Below are 26,077 nucleotides of genomic sequence, written 5' to 3'. Positions count from 1 at the left end.
TCAAAGGCTCAACTAGAAATCAATATTGCTAGAACTCCAAAGAGGTTAGGAATCATTTTACTACATCTTGAACTTAAGGCTTCCTGGTTCGGAGAATCTGAGCAGCCAAGCACAGAGGGTACACAGTGAAGTCTCATTCCTACCCCTAACCACCATTCCCCTCCTTAGAGGCAACCACTGTTTCCTGTTTCTTGTGACTCTTCGTGAGATAGTCTGTATATGAGCATATGCATATGCATGCACATATACATGTACACACACACATACAAAGAGTAATTTTAAAAAAACTTTATATAGAGTAACTTTTTGAATTTCTTTTTCTAGGCAAAGGAAAATGGATGCAATTAAAAATATTCAAAGTCAGAATAAGATGGAGGTGAATACACATTCCTCACAGCAGGCAACAATGGATAAGGAATACAATCGCAAATTGGATGAACTAGCTCTAGCCCTAGCTGAAAATGCCATCTCTGCTGCTACTAAGACCGTGGAAGGTAGTGATCCTCACTGGGTGCCTAAAAAAAAAAATTGTCTCATTATATAACTCCATACTATCAGTCAACTAACCAATTCACACCTTGTTTGCAGAAGCTGAAAACCCTGTCAAAAACATCAAATGGATCACACATGGTGAATTCACAGTGGAAACAGGACGTACGCAAATTGAGGAGTTCATTTCAGTAAGTTAGTTGAACTACTCCAGCTTGGTACACGAGGGAGAACAACAACAAAATGGCTCTTGTTTGATCAAAGTGTGAAGCCCAGAAAACCCAGGAGATGACATTAAAGGTGACAAGTAAATATTGTCTCTACTTGGGTTCCAAATAAGGTGTGATATTCTTTGAAGGTGAAAAGCACAATCACGTTGCCTTGTGTTTGTATCTCCATAACCGTACCTTACCCTAGGAAAATCTATTATTTCCAGTTAATCAATTTGCCCATGCTGGTACATTAAATGGGGACCCAGTGGCTTAACAAAGGAGATGCTCCTCCAAATAGGTGTTCTCTACCACCAACTTTAGAATGCTCATATTAACAGAGGGGATATAGATGGACCAAAGTCATTTTGATTTAGCTTTGGAATATATCTGCCACACAGTCAGATGCACGTGCTCATGAATTCCTTTTATTTTTTGCTCCTGTGCCTGAATCTGGCTGATCCTATGGGTTACTTTGGCAGTACTGGAGACAAAGATAACTGGCAGGATGGATAAAGAATGGTTTGAAATCCCTTCTTAACAGTTTCCATGTGACGGACTAGGTGAAATTGGTGAAGAAAAACTCCCCCACTTCATAGTTTCCAGCTCTCTCTGCTCCTCCGGCCAGCCCATCAAAGCCTTTGCTCTCTGGGCAGTTTCATGGGCCCTAGGAAGGCCTGATCAGATGGGAAAGAGGCAAGGCCTGGGATTTCTTGTTCCACACCCTCCTTCCAGGTTCCAGCAGGCACAGTGAAGAAGAATGGTTCAGAGTATTAGTTACTCTTGGGCTTTCCTGCTCTGGAGCACATCTCCATTTGGGGTTTGCTAAGGCCCCTGCCAGCTGCACCCAGGGTTCCTGAATCAGACTGAACTAGAACAGGGAGCAAAGGGGAAATTTTTCCCCTGGGGAGCCAGCTAATTGCTTTGAGTAAATGTGTCCCGAGCACCCCCCCACCCCCTTCACCACCACTTTTCGCTCTGACCTCATCACTTACCACCTTCTCCCCTTTCATGTCCTTCACTCCTGCCACACTTGCCTCCTGGCTACTCCTCAACTTCCAGACATTTCACTGCCTCAGGGCCTTTGCACTTGCTGTTCCCTCTGCCTGGAACACTCTCCCCTGAGATATTCTCATGTCTCACTGTTTAACCTCCCTTCAGATCTTTGTTAAAATGCCACTGCTCACTGAGACCTTTCCTGGCCACCTCATCTAAAAATGCAGTCCTCCCCCCTTTCCTGCCTTAGCACTCATCACCACCTGAGATACTAGAATTTATGTATTTATCCTATTAACTTTCTTCCACCACCAGGACATCAGGCCCATGATTTCAGAGACTTTTTCACACTGCTCTGTCCAAGTCCCTAGCAATATCAAGTACATAGTAAAGGTTCCATCATGAATACATGAACAGATTTATTCTCTCCATACCATTATTTCATCACAGATGAAAACAGAGGGCTAAGTATTTGTCTTACCAACTTCACAGGGCTGTTGTGAGGACAGAGGTGTTTAGAAAGTAGAAGGTGGCTGAGAAGGTAAAAGCTCTGTAAAGCTCATTGCAGCAAATCAACATATTCCCAGCACCACTGATGCAGTGAGTCAGAGAGGTCAGGTCTACCATCTAAGTGCCAGGCACTTTGGGTGGAAAGCTTCCTCAGGCACTTTACAAATTTCTTAGAGTATACCGCATAGCAGGGGATGGTAAAATTAGAAGGTGCCATCTACTAAGATGCTATTTGTGTGTCAAGGACTGTTAAGCACTTCACATAGATTGTCTCATTTAAACTTCACAATAAACCTATGTATAAGTACACTGCTGTAGACATTTTACAGATGAGGCACCCTGGGCTCAGAGAGGTTGGACAATTTGTCCAAAATCTTTCCAGTTAAGCAGCAGGGTGAGGTTTTGATCTCAGGCCAATCTGATATACATTTTCCACCATAATAGGAAAAATAATAAAAGGTCATTATCAACAAAGAAGTAATACAGTAAGATTAATATCCAGAATCCACTTACTAATTCATTTTAAAACTGAGCAAACAATATATGCAACAGGAAACAGAAATAATCATGCACGGTCCTATTATCAGTGATAAATGCAAATTCAAACAATTTTAAGGTATTGCAACGTGCCCAGCTAAGAAGTTGGCAAAAATGAGTAAGAAGGATTAAACTTGGTGTCAGAAGGTTTGTGTTTGTGGATATAGTCATTAGTGCATTCTCCTCAGGAATGCCATCTGGCAACAAGAATATGAAAATGGGTTCTTTATAAGAGAAAAATTGGAAAACCCCAATGCCTAACACACAGTTAAAATTATTTTTATAATAAAAATAAAACATATGATAAGCAACCCATTGAGCAGCAAGATACAAAGTAGAAAATGGAAGTTTCCCCTCCACCCACATAATACACAGTTCTACTCCTGCAAAGGTCACTTACCACTGATAACAGTTTTGTGCGTATACTTCCAGGCAAATGTTGATTTTGAGTATTCAATAATATGTGATTGACTAAGCCATCCATGGTAGAGTAGCCAGAGATACTGTTTCTTGGAAGTGAGTATATGAAGCAGTGTTATGTAAAAATGACAAAACACATGGATAATACACTCACTGGACCTACATAAAAGTCTGTTCCCCACACACTGATAAAAATGGGAGGAGTGTGTCTGATGGAAAAAGTTGAATTCGATGTCGTGTCTAAGGCTACATCAGTTTACAAAAGAAAAACAAATACAGCCATGTGGAAAGGAAAACAATTTCCTTTCAAATTGAGGCATCTGGTGGAGCGGAGAGAACACTGAGGCGGCTGCTCAGGAGCCCTGGGTACCACTACTAGCTGCTGTGTTAGACTGTCCTTACCCACTTCTAGGCCTCAGTATCCTTGTTTACAAAGTGAAGGATTTCATGATATGATCCCTAGGACCATTCCTGATCTGCAAAGTCTGTGATTATTTGATAGAAGAAAACATGAGAGCTGAAAAAAGTGTACTGAGAATGTAGAAAGGTTAGAAAATGAAAAGTCACGCTCCAACGGATCTCAAGAGGTGTAAAGCTGGGCTCTTCATTAAAAGGAATACTGAATGATATAAGTAAGAAGATATAGTTCCTGACTGCAAAGAATTTAGAGTCTAGTGCTCGTCTCTGGATGACTGAAACAGTCAATCAGGAACAAGTTTCTGAAATAAAGCAAACTGAGGCAAAAGGCTAGCATTTTTTTTTTTTAATTATTTAAGGAGGGCCTGGAATCTTTCTGTCATCTCCTCCCACATTCTTACTCCATATCAATGGGATTGTTAGACTATTCCACTTCCTTCTGTAAACCTTCATCTTAAGTTAGGCTCTTCTTTGATTCAGAGGCTGCCTGTGTCCCAATAACTAGCCCAAGGGGGTTCAATTGGATTGAATTTGTTGCATACCTATTGGGTTCAAAGCCCTGTGCTAGGAATCGGGGCTGCATCATGACTTCCATGGGCCCTAGGCCCTCTTGCCTTTTGGGGCCTTTTCCTCCTTAAAAAAAAGATGACTATAATTTCTGACCTTAAAAGTTCACTTTTTTCCTTCTAATTTTAAAAAGAAATGAAAACATTGTTGTGGGCCCCTCAATGTATTGTGGGCTTTAGGCACAGTGCCTATTATGGCTCACAGATAGGTAAGCCTTGCTAAGAACGTTTTAATCTGGAGGGTAAAATGAAGATTGCTCCATGTGACTGTAATAAAGGGTGGAGTGTCAAGTGCCATCAGAGAGACAGAAGACACAAGCACCACAACTGCTCAAAGGGGAAAGGTGAGCAATCTCATCTAGTTGGAAGAGGGATGAAGGAAGCCTTCTTGGAGGTGGTGGTTTCAGGAAAAAAGACTTTACGAAGTAGGGATGAGAAGGAAGTCTTCCCAAGAAGTGACAACAGCCCGGTTAAAAGCATGGTGCAAATGTGGAGCAACAGTGACTAGTTTTAGTTGGATGGGAGTATGAGCCACGAGAGTAGAAAGAGATGTTATTATATCCAGACATGGAAGGTCTTAAATGACACAGCAAAAAAACTTTCGATTTTGTTTGGCAGGCAAGGGGGAGTTTCTAATTTTTTTTTTTTTCAGTTAGGGAAGTTGCAGGTTTACAGAAAGCTCATGCAGAAAATACAGGGCTCCCATATACCAAAGAACAGTTTCATAATAGTACCATTAACTACAGTCCATCATTTACAATAGGACTTGCTCTTTGTGTTGTACAGTCCTATTACTGAAAGTCTTTGAGCTGGGCTGATATTATTGAAGCTGTGCTCAAGAAAAAGAAAACTGGCTTCAGTGTGAGTGATGGTTTGGAGAAGTGAGGCTGAGGACACAGAGCCTAGATAGAAGGTTCTTGCCTGAGTCCAGGTGAGAAACAATGATAGCTTAAGTATAAGAAGTGGCAGTGGCAACGGAGAATAGATAAATGCAAGACCTATCTGGGATAGAATAGACATGACTGAAGGTTATATATATTGAGTTAATGAATGAAGGACTGAATGAATGCTGGTACTTTTAATAATGCAGTTAACTTTAGTTGTGTATTTCCATGTCAACTCCAAGAATAGGTCCAGAAAAGGGAGCTATTCCCGGGAAGGTTTTCTGTTTCTAGTCTCGTCACTAGCAAGACTTGTGCTATGGAAGGGGGAAGATTCTCCAAGAGTACAAACAGGAAATAGTTCCCCTCTAAGGCATCTGAATTACCCTATTGCCTGACTCATTCCTCTTCTGACCTCATTCTATATACCACCCATGGCTGCAATGAAGTGAGTCTGATTTTCGCAAACAAGTTATGAAATCAGCCTCATTACTTTGTAGTCACACTTTCAAGTCTCCTATGATGGGTGAGCAGAATACATGTTCTGAGCACTTTGTTATTTCCTGGTCAACCAAACCTGGTTCCCAAGGAAGGGTCTGGCACAAGGTCTGAACCAAATCTCAAGTGATATTTGCGTTATTCACTTGTTTCATTTCGGCTCCATCTTTTCTCTCCTCCACCCCTGGAGATAATTGGGAGTTGACTCTAGTATTGATGCTAATCAAAACTGTTAGGAATGGACTCCAGAATCAGGGTCATCACCCCTACTGTCATGCGCTGCCTTTGTCTAGGGGACTTGGATGGAAGACTGCTTTTCTTTCTTTGTGTGCTTTTTCATTTTTCTATGAAACAGACTTGGGAATTTCAAGACTGCTGGGTGCACGACACTGAGTTTGTACGGAGGGAAGACTTAGTTCACACCTTCCACTACATCTACTGTGTACGCTGGAGTGTCGCAACCGCTCGGAGACCCATGGCACGAGTCACTGCCGCCGTCCACTTCATCATCAAGATTGTCAAAAGCAAACCTGCTGTAAGCTCTTCCTTTTCTGCCCGGCTCCCTTCAAAGAGGCTTTAATGAGAATGGAGGCTTCTCTTGTTAAGGTCACCAATGACCCTCACTTTTTTCAACTCAGTGGTTATATTTTCTGTCCTTATCTTTCTTGGCCCATCTGCAGTGCTTGCTATAGGTGATCACTCCCTCTTCTATGTAACTTTTTCCATTTGGCTTCTACAACAACAAACTCTCCTGGTTTTTTTCCTGCCTCACTGACCATTCCTTCTCAGTCACTACTGGTTTCTTCTCTCACCAACCTCCTCATATGAAATATCCCCCAACGCAGGCTTTGGACCTTTTTCTCTATATTCACTTCCTTGGTGATCTTATCTAGTCTCATGGCTTTAAATATCACTGATAACATGTGATTCCCAAATTTGTATCTCCAGCCCAGACTTCTCCCATTTGGGTATTTAATAAACATCCCAAACTTATTGTATCCAAAACTGAACTTCTGATTTTCATTTCTAAACTGATCTACCTGCGGGCTTCCTCATCTTGACTGACAGCCAGATTCCCTGCCATCATCCTCAACCCTTCTTTTTCTCTAATCTCTTGCATCTAGTCCATTAGGAAATCCTGTTGGCTCTACCTTCAAAATACATCCAGAATCCAACCATTTCCTATCACTCCACTTCTACCACCCTGATCCAAGACACCATCATCTCTCACCAAGAATATTTCAAGAGGCTCCTAATCAGTCTCTGCTTCTACCCTTCTCCTTGCCATTTCTCTTTTCAACACAACAGCCACAGTGAGCCTTGTAAAATGAATTTGTCACTCTTCTGTTTCAAACTTCCAACAGTGCTTCTCAAACTTTAAAGGGCATACAAAGTACTTAAGGATCTTTTTTAAAATGAAGATTCTGATTCAGCAGGTCTGGGATGGAGCTTGAGATTCTGCATTACTAATGAGCTTCCAGGTGATGTGATGCAGCGGTTCCACAGAACACACTTTGAGTAGCAAGGACCTACAAGGCCTTGTGTGATCTGGCCCCTTGTTATTTCTGCCTTCTCACTCTACTCTTTCCCCTTCACTTACTCTGCTCTAGCCAAAGTGATGACCTTGCTGTTCCTCGAATGAGCAGCTTTGCAGTTGCTGTTCCCTCTGCCTGGAACACTCATTCCCTAGGTGTCTGCAAGGCTCACTACTTCTCCTCCCCTGCATTTCCTTCCATGCTGTTCTTTTATAACACTTTATTAACTTCTAATAATCTATATAATTTATTATCTTGTTACTGCCTGCTTCCCCACCATAATGTAAACTTCGTGATGGCAGGAATTTTTGTCATACTGCAAAACAAGGCCTGGCAAGTAGTAGACACTTATGAAATCCTTGAAAGAATGATTGCTTTTGGCTACTAGGTAGACACTGAATAAGAAATATGTTGACTTGATAGCTGGTGTGGAATGCAGGTAAAGGGTCCTCAGAGGAGCAAGGCTGGTACCAGGCATGAAGCCTGGAACAAGGCAGTCATAAAAAATGTGATTTTCTCTTTGCCTTCACATCTTTTCACAAAAGTTACTTATTTGAGGCTTGGCCTGACTCTAAAGCTTTGTATTAGATTACGAGGTGACGCATAGTCAGTGAACCAGCTATATCCTATATTCTTATCTATTTAGAGTTTAAAACCTGGAGTAATCAAAAGAGGTCAAATATGTGGAGATCTCACTTCTCTTGGCCATATACCCCACCATCAGCTGTCCTGCTAACTGGCAAGATTAAAGCTCAGGAAGTTAGGCCGGTAGAGGCAAACAAGACCATGACCAGAGACCACACAGACAGTGCTTTGTTGAACAGCTCATGCTCAAAATTCCACATATAATTTTGGAGAGCAGAATGGGTGGGGACCACTGAGATATTACAACCTATATTTTTATGCTGCTTTAAAAAGTGTTTTCAAACCTTGCTCATTGCTGTTTCATTCTTGTGCCATTCCTAAGAGGTAAAGTAGATACTGTCAGTTGAATACACTGGAGCATGTAAAGCAAGTAAATGACTTACTCAAGGCTCCTATTAACCAGGAACACAGCTCTACAAGCCTCTCCCCAGATTAGTTTCCAGTTTTGTGGAGATTCTTAAGGTATTTGTCACCAGAAAGATCTTTTGGGGGACAGAGATTTGAAGTGACAAAGAATTATCACCTACAGACTCCCAATTCCTAAGATGAATTCTAGAAATTCATGAGTTATAAATATGAACAAGTGAAGACATGGAGGAATTAAAAGAGTTGGTAAGATTGGTTTAGGCTGACAGCTGTCCTTTTTTTATCCCAGGATTCACCCATTGATGTCTTTTATGTCTTTGAGGCCCATACATTAATTCACAGGTAACGAACATTTGAAGACTTATTTAAAAGGGTAGGGGAAAGGTTATCCTTTTCCAGGTATTCGGCAGGTCCATAGCCACAGCTGTCTCATGTATAACTGTCACTTTTATTCTCCTTTGGCCCACCTAGCCCATTACAATGGGCTGAAAGTAGGGTTCTGCTATTGTTCTAGAAAACTGTGTTTCTTAGTGTCAGGTTTTCAGTGATTAGAAACTCAAGGATTAGGTGCTGAACAGGTTGAGGGTCATGTCTGTTGTTTCTATGGGAAACTTCAAAATCACATGTAATTAAGTCATGCATAATGTATAGCAGCTCTCTTACAGAATCTTTACATATAAGCTCATTAATCCTTCATTGCTCGAGTCTAGGGAACAGTAAAGAGTAGAAAGAGACAACCCCAATCCACCCACTCTGCCCTGGCAAAGAGGGTTTTTGTTTACTAGTAATGTAACAGAGTAAACAGGAAACAACTTGGCTCAATGTGTTGTCTGCTTTTAAGAGTTTTGGTATGTTTGTTTTTCCTCCTCTGCAGACCAGGAACAACTCGCTTTCGAGAAAAATGGCTGAGAGACATTACTGATGCCAAACATGTTTTAATGGAGTCAATCACCTTCTAATTAAATTGTGTTCTAGTCTTAAGGAATGTTTTAGGATTGGATTTCTAATCAGAATGCATTAAAAATAAGATACTGCACATCAATCCACAGAATATTTATTGAATAATAAATCTGTGGCACACAATCCAGCTGTATAAACTTTTTGCATTCATTCATTTTCCATTCCGCAACTTCCATCACATTAGCAGAGTAACCAGTAAGCTGTTTTCTATTTTCTAAAAGGTTTTTCCCATCACTGTTTGTATCATTCAGACTGTTACAGATACAGAAGCTCAGTTTAGAGAGTTGCTAAAATCCACTTGTCAGCCCAAACTAAAATTGGCACTTGGCTGCTTGTTCCCTCATCTGAACCTAAGCCTCTAGGCCAGATACACCTTTTAACGGGCACAAATGGGAAAAGCAAAATGGCAACAGTTCTACAGCTTATAACGTAACTAACTAGTCAGAAAGGTTCCCCTACTCATAGGTCCATTCATTTACTGTGAGTTAGGGCTCACTGCTAATACATTTTGAAACTTTGAAACTGGGCATGCTACCTTCCACAATACACCATCACAACCATGATGGCAGCAGGATGGATTGAGGATTGGGTGTATTGAAACAGGGATGGGTTCAGTCACCAACCTTACTTATTTGTTGTCTTCTCCCCATCCTCATACCATATCATCACTTAATCCTACCACTCCTGTGAGGCTGTCTTGCCTAGCTGCAAAGTTTTAAAACACCAAAGACAAAATTACATTACACTATTACACTATGAGTGATTACTTATAAATACGTCTGAATATGTATTTACATAAATAAGTACTGGAAAGGAATACACAGCTCACTGGAAACAGTTGATGTATTAGGCTTGTAGGACTGTGGGTAATTTTTCTTTCTTTCTATTTTTAAGTGTTACATTTGTCCAATAAATAGAAAACAGGAAATCCTATCAAAGCAACACATAAGGAGGCAAGGTGGTAGGAAACTAGTTAAGTCTCCTTGGAGAATAAAGAATATATTTAAAATACAATAGCCCTAGCATTTGACTTATGACTCAGGTGACTAACCAGTTTTAAGCAGCAATTCTCATGAGCTGAAAAGAAAATACTTTAGCCCTTTTATTCTTCCTTCCTTTTTCCCAAAGAATATGCTACTGAAGCTGACCTTTGGTAGATCTTTCCCTAACAAATCCTGATGAAATAAATGGTAAAGTTCTGAAATAAATTAATATTTTTTCTTTCATTTACTCAACAAGCATTTATTGATCATCTATACTCTGGAGGCAAGAGGCAGGAAAGTCAAATGAAAATTCACAATATTCATATATACCCAAAATTGTTTTATTTAAACTATCTCACATACTGAAAATAAGAGAACACACTTATTCAGTCTCTAGAAACCAGTAACAAAAAAAATGTTCTTAGAGAATAAAATCTTTAAATGGGGATTACAAAATTTCGATTTTGTAATACAGGGAAGTAGACGACTTAAGACTCATGAGTTTCGGACCTTGTTTCCTTTCACATTTGGAAACGACAGTTTTGTTAGGCTAGGCAGCAACTATGGTTAGGTATAGATAATGGAAATCACTTTGAATTCAGGGGTCAAAAATGTTGCTAAATGTGGGTTAAAGGTAGACATTTCTTAGAATATAGGTTAAACAGTAAAAGTTTTGAACTGTACTTTGAAACATGAATGCCTTATTTAAAAAATTTGGGAAAAGAAAACACTTTAAGCTATTACAAGGAGAGAGGCATAGTCAGAACTTCCCCACTACCCACGTAATTTAAGCTTATCCTAGGCATACAATAATGCTGCACGAAACAACCTTAATAAAAATAGCCCAAACTTCCATTTGCCTCTCCCCCTTCACTACATGACCTAACTAAAATTGAACAAAATAAGGGAAGGAAAAAGACTGTGATCTCATAGTCCCACAATCTTTCACTTCTCCCAAACTTAAAAGTCAATAATAGCCATATAAAACTGATAAAGTGAGGGGATTCTACATAACATTAAAGATGAAACTAAATGACAGATGTAAAAGAATAAACTGAAAGGCTTAACAATTTTTAAAATGAAATCTGCTTATTATATAAAGGGTGGACTTAAAAATGTTTAATATCACATTAGCTTCATCCTTATGAAACTAAGTAAAAATACTGCTTCATTATATTTTCCCCTATCAAACTCCTGACCATAGTTGACTCCCATTCTTTTTAGATGTTGTACTATCATCAAAGTACGTACTTATATCGGCACAACAGTAGCCTTCCAAAGATTTTATATTTGAAAGAACTATTTTTAAGTGACTTATTAAGAATTCTAAAAAACAAATGTTCACATTTTCAATTCAATTCAACTTCACTTTTTGGTTAGTTTTTGGTTTTGGGGTGGAGGTAGGGACTAAACCCCGAAAACATCATATTTAGGGCAGACTATATACTATATTACACAAGTCAATTTTCAAATTCCAGATTTGCCTTTTCTAGTAATGCTTTCATTTGGTTGGCAAAAGTGGCTTCCTGTATGTTTCTATCAAGTCCATTTATAATACATGCAAAACAGAGGAATACCTATTTCCCACAAGTTCCACTGTGTGTCGGTGGGTGGGTGGGGCATCATGTAGAGCTAATCATAGCACTGTCTCATGGTGTGAGATTTAAGTTTCTCATCTCATTGACACTTTCTCTCCATGACACCTCTCCCAATTCAGGAGGATGTCATTCATAATTTGGATTTTTTAACCAGAAAGTTATTATGGTCAATCCCAAAACACCTAAAGAACTTATTAAAGTTGTATCAATGAGCAGCTTTTTATTGAAGGACAGAAAGAATTAAATAGAAGGCACAGTAGCACTATAAAGCTTTTTCAGATCATAATAATCATTTTGTATGTGTGCGTGGAACCCAAACTTTCTTTTTAGTTGTTAAAAATGTCTGAACCACCAGAAAATCCTTATTTGTCATCCTTTGCTTTGGTCTTTCTGTATACCATCTCTTGAAAACTGGCCAGAATCTTGTTCTCTCTCTTACGTCTCTCTTCTTGGTTAAAGGATGCAAGGGCTCTCTTCTCATCAGCACTATATATCTGGTTCTCTTTTCGCAGTCGCACAGCCTCCATTTGGCAATGCCTGGAGATAATTTTATTTTTGGCTTAATTTTTCAATAATTATTCTCATAGCACTTCCTCACTAATTGTTTGTTTATACAGAATGGTCTATTTAAAAAGTTTACAAATAGAAACCGTGTCTTTTTAAATGAATTAAATTTTCAAAAGATCACTCAAGTAATCTGCCAATGTGTCCCTTGATTCTAGTATTCAAATAATGATCTCTGATGTTGTCAACATAGTGAATACCATTCATTTCAAATACTAAGGGCATAAGTCTAGTTCCACTGTTTCCAGTAGAACAGGCAAATTATTAAATTTCCAAGGTGATATATCCATTTGCCTTTGTGGGATAGGACAGATGAAAGATTAACTTTTTATCAATCAAGGAGGCTCTAATTTACCATACTACCCAAAGAACCAAGTCTAAATCTACAACTGAAGAGGACCTTTTGTGAATGGATTTAACTTCTTTAGAATCTAGTAGTGGCTCAAAGAAAAGACAGATGAGATTTAACACAGGGGCCAAATCAAGAAAGTACAGGGGTGAAGGCAGAGGGAGACTATTATATCGTCTTCAAAAGGTCTATTCACTTAGTTGGAAAATTTCATGAAAATCTGCCTCTTTTATATGTATACATATATGCCCAATCCTACAGAGTCAGTTCAAGATAAGGCTTGAGCAAAGTCTAGAAAAATGGAGAAAACTGGGTAAGGAGAAGAGAGGAGAATCATTTCAAATTGATCCAGAGGTAGGGGAATGGCAAGATGGAGAATCAAGGAAATGAGTTAGGTTGCTCAGGGTGCAATGAGTAGAGCAGTCTGTCTAACACAAGAAAGTGCTATGTGAATGGTGCTGTAATAAACATCTATGTACACATCTCCTAGCACATGGAAAAGATTTTCTCTTGGGTATGGTGTTGCTGGGTTGGAAAGCATATGAATGCTCTCACCTTTACAAAATGATGCCAAATTGTTTTCCAAAGAGATTGTACCAACTTACACTACCACTAGCAATATTTAAGAGATTCTAGAGATCCATTATCCTATCAAACATTTGGTATTGTTAGAATTTTGAACTTCTGTCTATCAAATGGGTGTAAAATGATTTTTCACTATGGTCTTTACATCCTCCAGTGATGAACATCTTTTTGTGTACTGGTCACATGAATTTCTTCTTTAGACAAATGCCTGTTTGTATCATTTTCCCATTGGTGGTAGTGGTGGTGGTGGTTATAGCTATTCTTTAAATATTCTCAATACTATCAGCTGTGTGTATTTTTAAAGCTCTTATTCCAGCTTGTAACTTGTCTTTTTTACTTTCTTTAAGGTCCCTTTTGATGAACAAAAGTTCTTATTTTTTATCTAGTCAAACTTATCAATATTTTATTTTATGGTTAGCACATTTCATGTCTTCTTTAAGATACACTTCTCCACCCCCAGGTCTAAAAGATATCTGCCCAAATTTTCTATTGAGAGGGTTAAAATTGTTTTTGACATTTACATCTTTAATCTAGCTGCATTGATTTTTATATATGGTATGATACAGGGATCTGCTTTCATCTTTTTCCAAATGGATAACCATTTCCCTGCTCTATTTATTGAATAGTTTCTTCTTTCCTCACTGATTCGACATGCCATCTCTTTCATATATGAAAGTTCCACACATGCATGGCTCTGTCCTTGTGTCATTATTTTACTCTTCTTCTTCAGAAGTGCCTTGGCTATTCTTGGCCCTTTATTCTTACTATGTAGTACTGCTTATGAAGTTCCATGAATCCACGTTGTAATTTTGACTGGAACTGCATTGAATTTACAGATCAATTTGGGAAGAACTGACAACTTTACAATATTGTCTTCCTATCCTTGAACCTGATATCTCTCCATTGATTTACATCTTTTTAAATTTCTCTTAATGTTTTATAATTTTCCTGTAGAGGTATTTGTTAAAGTCTATTCTTAAGTAATTCCTATTCTCTGGCACTATTATACATGTTGTTTTCCTTTTACTTAATTATGTTTTTTAGGTGTTTGTTGCTGGTATGTAGAAATGCAATTGATTTTCATGTATTAATCTTATGTCCAACCATTTGGTAAAAGCTACTATAATCTGTAATTCATCTGAAAATTCTTTAGGTTTTTCTATGTAAACAATCATATCATTCACAAAGAATGAGTGTTATATCCTCCTTTCCAATCCATAAACCTCTAATTTCTTTTTTCTTATCTAACTGTCCTCCAGTACAATGCTTCTCCAGTACAATGTTTTCAAATGCTGGTCCTCAGAATCCCAAGATTCTGGAGGTGTTTCAGGGGTTTTGTAAATATTTGCCTCCAATTTCATTTAAAATATTTACCTACTTAAAAAAGTTCATAACATTTTTAAAAAATAAAAATTCAATTTGGTATTAGTCCTGATGCTCTATAAGCTCACTCTCCTGGTTCTTCCTGGTACCTTGCTTTCTCTTCCTAATTTTATATTCATTCTTCCATGTTGAACCTGATGCCTGACATAATCCTTTTCTGCTATTCATTCTCAGAACCCCTGAGTCTACAGAGAACTGGAAGCAAACTCAGAAACCAGGAAACTCCATCATATGAAAATGCTTCTCTAACTATCAAAATGCCACATTCCTCATGGAGCAGTGATAAATAGCTGAATTTAACTATATTTAACTATATCCTCCAGAGGATAAAATATCTGTACCAAAATATCAAGTGGGAAAGAACATTGGAAAGAGTGAGTCCTTGAAGTTGGAGATAGAGCAGAAATTGAGATTGAGTTGCATATATACTTAGAATTTTAGACAATCATATTTATAACAATAAAACACACATTAAGCCAACAGTCATGTTCTATCTTTCATTAGGAATGTTTTCTTAATGAAACTCAGTCACCAAAATATCCTTTGGTAGTAAAAAAGAAGGAAAAGATTTAATCATGGAAACTGACCTCAATGCCTAGAACATACCTGCTACCACTCATCACGTAACCTGAGCATTCAAATGATGTAATTTCTTCACTTGTCAAGCCAATTTCACCTCTTCAGGGGGTAAGTTTTCCAGCTTTTACATATTCAGCCATAGCTGCACCTTCACCGGGTAAGAGAGCATGGCCATAGCTACAAAGTAATTCAGAAAAGGTTCATCAGCTTTCTCAATATAAAAAGACCATCATCTAAAGAAAGCACAAAAAAACCATTTTCTCTCTGAAAATAATAGGGATAGCAGTGCTGGGCAGTAGCTTGCTGGGAGGTACCCAATGTGAATTATTTTATTTAAATTAGTGAACACTGCACTGTGACCTATATAACTAACCCAGATATGCAGAGATACTTTGGAAGAACAAAAGATTAATGTTAGTGAGTGTAGATTTCTGGTTTACAGGTTATGGATTAATTTAGACCTATAGGTAACACCTTTATTGCTTCTGCTTCCAGCTAAATCCCCTTCCATTCATTCCTTTAAAAAATAGTAAAGAAATGATACACCTCAAATTTATATACTTTCTAGATTTATAATCAATAAGAATGCTATAAAGTAACAATTATCTATTACCTTTCATTCAAGGGGACTTTAAAAGCTACTATCTCTTCATTCAATTAACTGAGTGCTTCTTGAGTACCTATCAAACTCATACTTAATAAAACTCAAAGCTCAATAAAAAATAGTCTCTGTCTTTGTGGATTTTACCAGTTAATAAGGATAGAACTGCAATTCAAGCTAGAATATATTAAAAGAAATAGAAAATTCTGTGAGAATTAAAGAGGGGTAGAAATCACATGTAATTGTGGAAGGAAGGTGTTGGAAATCACATATGCCCCCTCCTTTTGAAAAGGGCTTTGAAGGATGGTGTGATGGTTAAGTTCATGTGTCAACTTGGCCAGGTAATGGTGTCCAGGTGCTTAGCCAAGGAAGCACTGACCTGATTGTTACCATGAGGGTATTCTGTGGACTTAAAGCATCAGTAACTTGATTGCATCTATGGCTGATTATATCCACAATCAAGTGAGGAGATTGCCTTCAACAATAAGAGAAGTCTCATCCAATCAGAAGTGATTGTTTAAGCAGTCAAAAGTGAGAATTCCCATCTCTACTTCAGCCAGCCAACTTCTCATGGGGAATTCATGGAAAACCTTCATTGGAATTCCCATCTTGCAATTTGCCCTATGGAATTTGTACTCGCTCATCGACATAGTCACATGAGCCAATTCCTATAGAAAAATCTCATAATATTTACTATACATCCATGTATCTCTATATTTGTCTGTCTGCCTATCTATCTATCTATCTATCTATCTATCTATCTATCTATCTATCTATCTCCTGTCAGTTCTGTTTCCCTAGAGAACTGGAATACAGATGGTAAGGATTTTAACAGGAAGAAAGTGGTGGCAGGGAAGGGAAAAGAGGGCAGGGAAGAGAAGGGAAGGCATGTTGGGGGAAGAAACGAGCTGAACAAGGCACAAAAGTAGGAAAGTGCACAGTCAATACAGGGAACTTTTAGTGGTCCCAGTTTAGCTGGAGCACAAGAGAGCAGAGGGAGATGAGGCTGGCAAGGTTAAGTTTGGGTTATAATTTTTGGAAGGTATTTTAGATACTGTAAATACACTACTACTTACTTCAAAGGTTTATCATCTTGAGAGGCAAGTGTTTTTGGAGCGTCTGGTCCAATTAAATCTGAGGGTTCTTCAGGTTCTCCACAAAAGATGTTCAGAAACATTAAAATTTTGACTAAGTGGTTAATTTAATGTTTCATCTGCTCTGAGTCAAAGTCTTTTGGAGGAACTTACTTAATCAATCCTTCCAGGGATTCTCCAGAAACTCTTCTTGGGAATTTTTAGAGCTTGAATCACTGGTTTCTTTTCTATTCTTCTTAGATTTCTTTTTCTTGTATTTCTTCCTGTAGTGATTATAATTTGATACAAATTTACCTATTATTTCCATGTTAAAGGGTGTCTTATTTTTTCAAGACAGTGCAGAGAAAGTCCAATTAAAATGATTTGAATTCCAGTATATTCAAACTTGTTAGAGAAGAACTCAAATCATATTTCACTAGAAAAAAGATAACTACAGAAAACAATGAAATACAGTTTCATGTTGCAGAAAGATGAACAAAACAAAGCAGTTAAAGAACTCATCAATTGGAGCATCGATAATTTTAAAAGGAATGGATTAAAATAAGTAAAATAGGTTTAAATCCTTGGGTTCATCACGATACAAAAACAATACATCTCATTAGCATTTGTAGCCTTTGGAGGACATTAGAAAACCAACTCATTATTTTGAAAACTCATAAAGCAAAGTTAATTATCCTGTCTTTCCTTTACAAACTGTACTTCAGGGTAACTAAACAGCTGATGAGGGTAAGCTTCTCTTATACAATTATTCCACCTAATAAATGAATGACAAAATTAGACCATCACCATTTTGCAATCCCTAATGCAATATGGATCAAGGTAATGACCATGAACGGCTGTAAATATGACAAAAGAGACAAGCAGACATGATCTGCCCCCTGATGGAAGTACACAGCACTGCCTATGAAATATTTCTTCCAAAAACTCAAATCTGAACCTTGTCAAACTTCTAGACCTAACTACCAAGTTATAGGAAATAGAGAGGACAGAGAACATGTTATGGGACACCATAAAAATGCAATCAGCAAAATGCACAGTGCAGAAAATTCTACAGGACAAATGATCTGGTTTCTTCAACAAATAAATTACAAGAACAAAGAAGAAAGGGAACCTACTGGTTCAAAGAGATCTAACAGACATGACATATCAACCAATTGCAATTTATGAACATTACTTGGATCCTAATTTGAACTGTGTAAAATTAAAACTGATGAAAACTGAGGAATTACTGTTAATTTTTTAGGCATGATAATGGCATTATGGTTATATTTTTAAAAAAAGAGTGCCTGTCTTCTGGAGAAACATGGTGAATTTTTAATGGATGAAATGATATCTAATACTGGTTTCAAAATAATTGGGGGGGAGGATGGATATGGCTTATGAGTTAATAACTGTTCAAGCTGGATGATGGGTACATGGGGTATCATTACACTATTTTCAATAACTTTATATACATTTGAACTTTTCCCTAATAAAAATTAAAGGAAAAAAAAAACTGACGATCTGTGTTTCTTCTTCTTTTCCTTTTTCTTGGCTTTCTTTGCTCTCCTTTCCGTGTCTTCATCTGCAAATTGAAAAAAAAAGTTACTATCCCCCAAATACCTCTGAGTAGATAAATATCCTATTGCTGTCCCATTTGTTGCTATAGAGAAATTAATTCAGTCAACCATTTATTGCTATTTTTCAGGAATTATGCTAGACACTGGGATCACAGAAATTAAATTCACACTAGGTATTAGATGATATAGGGGGATTATTTTTTATTTTATTGTGTGAGATAATGGTATTATGGTTAAATATGAAAATGTCCTTATTTTTTAGAGATTCATACAGAATATGCAGGGTTGAAGTGTGATGACATTTATAATTTATCTTGAATACCTTGGCAAAAAACCCATATTTGAAACATTTATGTCAAAATGCTAAAAACTGTTAAATCCAGGTGATAAGTATATGATATAAATTATACTATTCTCTTTACTTTTCTGAATGTTTGAAGATTTGCATAATGAAAAAACAAAAAACTAAAAACATTTGTGTGTGTTGTGTTGAGCTCTTCCCAGGAGCTCAATCTACTGGAGGAGACAGATAAGTAAAGAGATAAACAGAATGCGGAGTGACAAAAAAGCATGGAGTGTTCTGGGTGTACAGAAGGGTCTCAAACTCAAATTGATTTGGGAAAGGTGGGTAAAAAATGGTTGACCAAAAAAAGGCGACTCTTACCTTAGTTCTTTTTAAAATCAGTTTTATTACAAAAGTAATGCTCACTGTTGAAATGAGTAAGCCAAGCTGGGTGGAGGGAGAGACTAGTATTGTAGGTGGAGGGACTCTCTGTACCATATAACAGAGTCAAGAGGAATACGGAAAAAAATAGGAAGTTGTTCTCAGACATCAGAGGATGGTTAAACAGAGTAACAGGTTACACACGATTAGAGAGGGATCAAGTATGTGTGAACTTTACCCTGAAGGCTATAGAAAACTATTAAAGGATTTTAAGTATGGGACTGACATGCTAAGATTTTTGTTTTAAGACGATTCAGTCTTTAAGCAGTGAGAAGGAAGAAAAGTGACAATGGGGGCCAGAAAACCCAGATGGCATCATAGGAAAGGGCACCTTTGTGTAATGTATTAACCACAGAGGAGGCACCTCTTGTCAATCATGAGGCAGGAGAGGGCACAGAAAGGTGGCTTTTTGTGATATGTCACCCCTGAGGGAGTGCCTTCTGTAAACTGGTAGCTAGCCTGAAAGGGGTACTTTATAGCAGTCTTTTTGAAAACTGCATGAAGGTGCCCTTTGGCTAAGAGAATTACACAAAAGGGCACATTCACTGGGCTAACACAGCCCTATGTGGCTTGGTTTGGCACCATATGCCTTGTAAAACCTATGCACAACCCACCTGGAGTCAGGTTACTTAGGTCTGAATCCTAACAGTGTGACCTTGGGGTGTGATACTTATGACATGCTCTGTGCCTCCATTTCCTCATCTGTATGGTGTATCCTGTAGTTACTCTATGGATTAAACAGCAGTGATGAATATAGAGCACTTAACATGGGGCCTGGCATAAAGTCAGTGGACACTCAAAAAATCTTGGGTGTTATTATTGTTTTTAAGAAATTTCTTCTAAAAAAGTTCTAAGAAGTAAAACTAGCTTTGAAACAAGGCTTATGAATGATGTGGGCTTTCTTGCCACTAGAGTCTGTTTCAGAATCAGAGTCACTGTCACTATCATCAGAATACTTTTTGTGTTTTCTTTTGGATGATTTTTTCTTCCTTCTTTTCTTGGACCTTTCTTTTGAATGACTAGACGACTTCTTTCTTTCTTCTACATAAAATATAAATAAAAAACTAATGTCTAAAGAACTGTTTCTGGGTATCAATTTTATTGTATTTGAAATACTAAAAAGGAATAGATGACGGGAAATTTAAGTAAAAACTAAGTCTAATATTCAACTATTTATAAACATATTTCCTTAAACTCCACCCCCCCACCAAAAAAACCTCTGTACTAAAAAAAATACCTTCTGAAGTAGAAGCTGATGTAGCGCTTTTCTTTGGCTCTTCATCCTCCACTGGTGTATATTCGTCAGAGCTGAATTTAAAGAAAATGGTTTTATGAATTGGAGAAGTGATCAAACAAGGACCACAGAGTATAAAAATATGGTCTTAAAATGTTTCCATAATGACATTTTTTTTGGTAAGAGTACACTTTGAGGGTCTACAACTTCCATAGTTACATTAATAATCACTTACATTTGCATAATTATTTATCATTAACAAAGTGCTATGCAAACCGAAAGCAGTATGGAGGATTTATATTCTCAGAAAAAATCACAGGGCAAGAGTAGGGACACAGGAACCATAATGAAAGACAAAAGAAACTGGAGATAAGGAGACTGAAATGAACTAAACAGAATTGTATGGGGGACTTCTGGGAAAATGGAGGATTAGGGAGGGAGCTGCAGGGCTCACTCCTCTCTCCAAAGCAGTGAGTAGACAGGCAGAAACCGTCCAAATCAACTGTTCTAGGGCTCTGGAGACAAGGCAATTTCTGTGCAATATCCAAGGAATTGCAGGATGAAAAGACTGAGAAACTGTCATTACAGACTGTGAGTAATTCTGTTCAAGCTCCTGGTGCCCACTCCTCACCCTCGAGGTAAGCAGCACTGGGTGGTCTGCTCCTTGCATGGTGGGCTGCTGCAGACTGTGATGGCCATGGGATTCCTCTGCCCTAGATACAGAGGGGGACACAGCCCAGTACTGATCCAGCTTCTGGCTGGTGAATTTAGACTGCTGGATCCCACTGTTCTAGCCTGTCCCAGTCATTTGCTGCCATGCCACTGTTTCAACCATGTCAGGGATGGAACTGGCAAAGGGCCAAAAATAGTCTCCCTCCACAGGGCTAAGAGGAATAGGTTAATTGCCAAATGGCACCATCTGCTGGGCAGGTCAGGAAAGTGCACTTTCAAGGAACTGTCAAGGAGGTTGCATGAAGAGCGCCAGCTGCTGGGCAGGCCAGGAAAGTGCAAGTGGAAGGAAAAAAAAGGCTTTTGGGAGTCTTTCCTGACCCTCTCCCCAGGACTCTTTGTATGTGGTTTGTGCCCCCAGTTTGGGTACCTGGTCCTGTTTTCGTTGGGAAACAGACAAAACAACTGTCAAAGACACTCCTTAACAAAATCCCAATCAATGACAAAATCCTAGACAAGAGAGAGAAACCAACCTTCAGGAAAAAACCATCAAGATAATTAAAGCCCAGATAGCAGCAAAAAATTACAAGATATACTAAGAAACAGGAAGATATGGCCCAAAGGAACAAATTAAAAAGTCAGAGTAGATACGGAATTTAGAACAACTAATCAAAGATGTTCAAACGAATCTCCTAAATCAATTCAAGTAGATGGCAATTGAGATAAAGGCTATTAAAAAGGCATTAGGTGAGCATAATGAAGAATTTGAAAGCATACAAAGAAAAATAACAGAACTTATGAGAATGAAAGGCACAACAGTTGAAATTTAGAATAAACACGAGAAGCATACAACAGCAGATTTAGAGTCAGAAGAAAGGATCAATGAGCTGGATGACAGCATTTGAATTCCAACAAACAAAAGGACAGAGAAAAGGATGGATAAATTCAAACAGGGTCTTAGGAAATGATCGACAACACAAAGTGCACAAACATATGTGTCATGGGTGTCCCAGAAGAAGAGAAGGGAAAAGGGGCAGAAAGAATATTTGAGGAAATAATGGCTGAAAATTTCCCAACTCTTTAAAAAAAACACATAAATATGCATATCTAAGCAGTGCAACTTACTTCAAACAGAATAAAGCTGAACAGAACCACTCCAAGACACATACTAATCAGACTATCAAATGTCAATGATAAAAAGAGAATTCTGAAATCAGCAAGAGAAAAGCGATTCACCACATTAGAAGGGAAGCCAACTAAGAATAATAACCACTTACTCTGGTTCAGGATTCTTTGGAGAAAGTCCCCATACTTCAGGCGCTCCCAATTCTCCAATCCTCTCCCTTTCACTTAATCTCCTAGAAGATATAGGCATATAAATCATAAGACAATAGTTCTATTCTGTTTCATAAACATAAAATCCAATTCAACAGGAATCCAGTTAAGTCCTATTTTCACTTTACTTTCCAAACTTTAATAAAAATTTGGTGGAAATGTAAACTCAACACGTGGGATTTCATGTTCTGACAGAACTATCAAATAGCACAGACAACAGACAGCCTGAGCAGCAGGATCAGAAATGCAGTTTGGGAGGTTGTCAAGTACATCCCTTCTGCCAAATGCATGACATAGCTCCTAATTGCTCATCTCATCTTCTGCAATATGTGACAGCAACTAGTTTACTTTTAGAAATAACTTTATATCTATTTATGAAAAGAGAGAGAAGTTCCTTTCAATTTGGTGAGACCATCAGTTTTCAGAAACCCAGGAATTAACAAAGACAATAAAAATGAAGCATTAGCAGTGGAAAATAAAGGGAAATCTGAAAATGAAAGACAAGTTCTAAGTGACAAAAGTTGTACCTGATATACAGGGTTTGTTTCCTTTCTCTGCTTTTCCATTAGTTCCTTTTGGGAAAAGGAGTACATTGTCTATCTTTCCTTTGGAGGACATTAAAACTTTTTTCAAGTTTTGTTTTAAATTCTTTGTGGTTTCTAGTGTTTTAATTTTTGCTGTTACTCATAAACTGAAAAAAAAAAACAACAAACCCTAAGGCTTCATTCCTCAAAGTTTACCACCATGTTGCTCCATTAAAAAAAATCCTTACAAAATAAATAGAACTGGTTTGATTGTTTGAATAAATTATTTTTTACTTCTTTTTTCAGGGAAAAGGCCTCAAAGTTTACCACCATGTTGCTCCATTAAAAAAAATCCTTACAAAATAAATAGAACTGGTTTGATTGTTTGAATAAATTATTTTTTACTTCTTTTTTCAGGGAAAAGGCCTCAAAGTTTACCACCATGTTGCTCCATTAAAAAAAATCCTTACAAAATAAATAGAACTGGTTTGATTGTTTGAATAAATTATTTTTTACTTCTTTTTTCAGGGAAAAGGTTATTATAAGTATGCTGAGTCAGACTCAGAGAGTTTCTCACTTCAAGAAGCAGACAATCTAAAAGGAAACATACTTATAAACATCCTTGGAATATATAAGTATACCAAGAAGGATGCCTGACAGATGGGAAAGGGTACCCAGTCCTGTCCTCATCCTTGTTGCTACCTGGCTTCATCTGTTCTCTTAAGTTACTTACCTTCTAAATGCACAAATGCAAATTTAATCCACATCATTCTTACATCTTTTGGTTAGGATTCTGCAATCAGCTGTTCGCTTTTTTACTGAAACAGACTGGGGATATTTTTCTGAGAAACTTAACTTGGACAGGTATGTCTCCAGCCTAACTCAGGACTGTTTTTTACTGTTTCTGCTCCCAGGCAAGAAACACAAATAGCTAACACTTAGGTAATGTTTATTACGTTCCAGGCACTAAGCCATTACAAAGGCCTAAAAGCCTTTGTAATATTATCCCTTTTTTAAAGGTGAAGAAATGAAGCTCAGAGAGGTTAAGTAACTTGCCCAAAGTCACACAGCTATTAAGTGGCAAAGCACAGCTTCAAACTCAGGTGGTCTGATTCCGGAGCCTGACCTCTTCATCACTATGCTTTATTACCTCCTACTGCTGGAAGAAAAAGAATCATGAAGACATCTCCCAAGTGTTGGAACTTTAACCCGCCCCTCAATGCTTGTAATTCTGTTAATTTTCTCATTAATAAAAAAACACACTGCATGTAAAGCACTTAGCATGGTGCCTGACACAACCTAACTAAAAAAAAGATTAGATAATATTAAGAATTACACAGCAATAATTATAATCCTTTTCCCTACTCCTTACTAAACCATCCATTTTTCTTTTTCCACTCCAATACGCACTCTCATTAGAGGACACCTGCTCTCACCCTTGCCTCATTCTTCAGTCAGGAGTGAGACTCCTTAACGTGACTTTTCTCAAGGTAGCCTCATCCATGGCTTAGCAAATCACTTTTCCTATATTCATCCAATCGTCTTTTCTCATAGAAAGGTTTTCCTTCTCTCCAATTTAAACTCTTAACACTTACAATTATACATCCTGTTATCATCTCAGACTTGTCCATTCATTCAACAAGCAGCCGTTGAGCACCTACTAAATGTCAGGCACTGTGAACTCCGTGATGAATAAAGTAGGTCTCCTCCTTTCCATGACCTCAGTCAAGTGGGGAATAAAACCATGCTAAAGAAAGATAACGACACAACAGAAGTCAATGCCATAATTCCACTAGGTCTTCTGCCCGTGTCTACCCCAAGCTAGGAGTGAAAGGAGGTGGAAGGAGACCAGGGCACTGCATGAATAGACCAGAGGATGGAGGATAAATGAGAACGTAAGGGAGGAAAAGGACGAATAAGGGTTTAACACGGGTGTTTTGAAGGGATGGAGACAGGCGCAAGGTAGGGAGAAGGAGCGAAATGCTAACGGTCAAAAGCGAGATGACAGGTGAAGCAGGCTCCGAAGGCAGGTGGGCTCGTGCAAGAGAAAGTGCGGTCTTCTCACTCACTTCTGCCGCAGGCTCTCCTCCCTCTCCTTGTCCAGGAGGCTAGGCCACGGCTTACCGCCCCCGTAGGGACGAGAGTAGCCGCCATAATAAGCGGACGAGGAAGCTGAAGAGAAGGGGGTGCCCCGGGGACCAGAAGGGCGCTCTCGAGAACAAGACCGCGAGCGGGAGCGGTAGAAATAGTTTCGGGAGCCTTGGCTGAGGCCCCCCAGCTGATGCCCGAAGCCATTCCGGTCCCCGGACCCAGGGCAAGAGCGCGAGCGCGAGCGGCGGCTCCGCGGGGAGCGGGCGGCTTTGCTGGGCTTTGGACTCTTCGACGAACTGCGACGCTTTCTCGTGGAGCCCAAGGCATCTGCCTCCGGGCTGCGCAAGCGGGACACCTCAGCCATCGCGGCCGCTGAGTTCCCGAAGCCACGGAAGAAGGGGGCGCTCTTGCGACCCTGGGAAGATCTCAATCGCCTTCGCTCCGAGAACCCACGGGTCGCAACAGCTCAAAGTGGAGGAAACCTTGGAAGCAGTTCCGGGTACATCAGCAAAACCCTTCCCCAGGCCCAGTAGGTCTCCCGCCGAAAGGAAGGTATGTGTGTATCTATGTAAACAAGCCGGTGGAGCAACCGGTTCCGTTCATCGTTTCAGTTCTGCATGACGTTCCTCTAGTCTGAAACGGACAGAAGACCGCGGCTTTTCTCAACCTTGAACTTGAAATACCTCAAGGGGGCCACAGAGTACATTTCACAGAGTGGCTGTATCAACAAGACAGCCAACTCCGCTTCTGTTTCAGGTGCTTTCTGAGTGCGTGTGTCTGTATAAAATACATGTGCATGTATGATATATAACGTATGTGTACTCAAGTTTTATACATACATATAAAGTTAAATACTTATATATGTGTATGTATATATGTTATATTTGTTTATATATGTATGCATATATTTGTTTTTTCTTTTCAAGCCCAAACAAAATAAGGAGAGGTTATCGAGATTGGTGATGAGCTCCGTTGTCTATGCCCCTTACCACTTAAGTTAGCTTAGAGGGCACAAGTTCTGTGTTAATGACTTGAGCCTGATATACTTCAATTAAGTTTGCAGCCCAGAGAAAAATTGTACATTTATCACCAGCCACCCATCTCATAAGTTTGTAGTCTCCACCAATGTGCCTCAGGAAAAGGAAATTGTAACCCCCTCCTTGCCCAGCCTTTTAA

At 38.6% G+C, this 26,077-nt stretch overlaps 1 protein-coding gene and 1 pseudogene across 1 annotated transcript; one reads left to right on the top strand and one right to left on the bottom strand.

The window, feature by feature from the left end:
* The first annotated feature begins 406 nt into the window (after nucleotides 1-406).
* Nucleotides 407-9,028, top strand: LOC119524086 (A-kinase anchor protein 14-like). Its single transcript, XM_037822746.1, has 4 exons — nucleotides 407-494; nucleotides 589-680; nucleotides 8,359-8,411; nucleotides 8,944-9,028. The coding sequence occupies exons 1-4, from the start codon at nucleotides 407-409 to the stop codon at nucleotides 9,026-9,028; spliced, it is 318 nt and encodes a 105-aa protein (XP_037678674.1).
* Nucleotides 9,029-11,972: 2,944 nt separating this feature from the next.
* LOC119524223 lies at nucleotides 11,973-25,265 on the bottom strand (annotated as a pseudogene).
* Nucleotides 25,266-26,077: the final 812 nt, after the last annotated feature.

The sequence above is a fragment of the Choloepus didactylus genome, chromosome Y, assembly GCF_015220235.1.
Source record: "Choloepus didactylus isolate mChoDid1 chromosome Y, mChoDid1.pri, whole genome shotgun sequence".
Lineage (NCBI taxonomy): Eukaryota > Metazoa > Chordata > Mammalia > Pilosa > Megalonychidae > Choloepus > Choloepus didactylus.
This window is presented reverse-complemented; position numbering and strand designations above follow the sequence as displayed.

Bases quoted from the DNA above. Each gene is read 5' to 3' on its own strand.
- LOC119524086 (XM_037822746.1), top strand. From the start codon at position 407: ATGGATAAGGAATACAATCGCAAATTGGATGAACTAGCTCTAGCCCTA. The intron at 495-588 runs GTAGTGATCCTC...CCTTGTTTGCAG, and splicing joins TGCTACTAAGACCGTGGAAG to AAGCTGAAAACCCTGTCAAA. The intron at 8,412-8,943 runs GTAACGAACATT...CCTCCTCTGCAG, and splicing joins GCCCATACATTAATTCACAG to ACCAGGAACAACTCGCTTTC.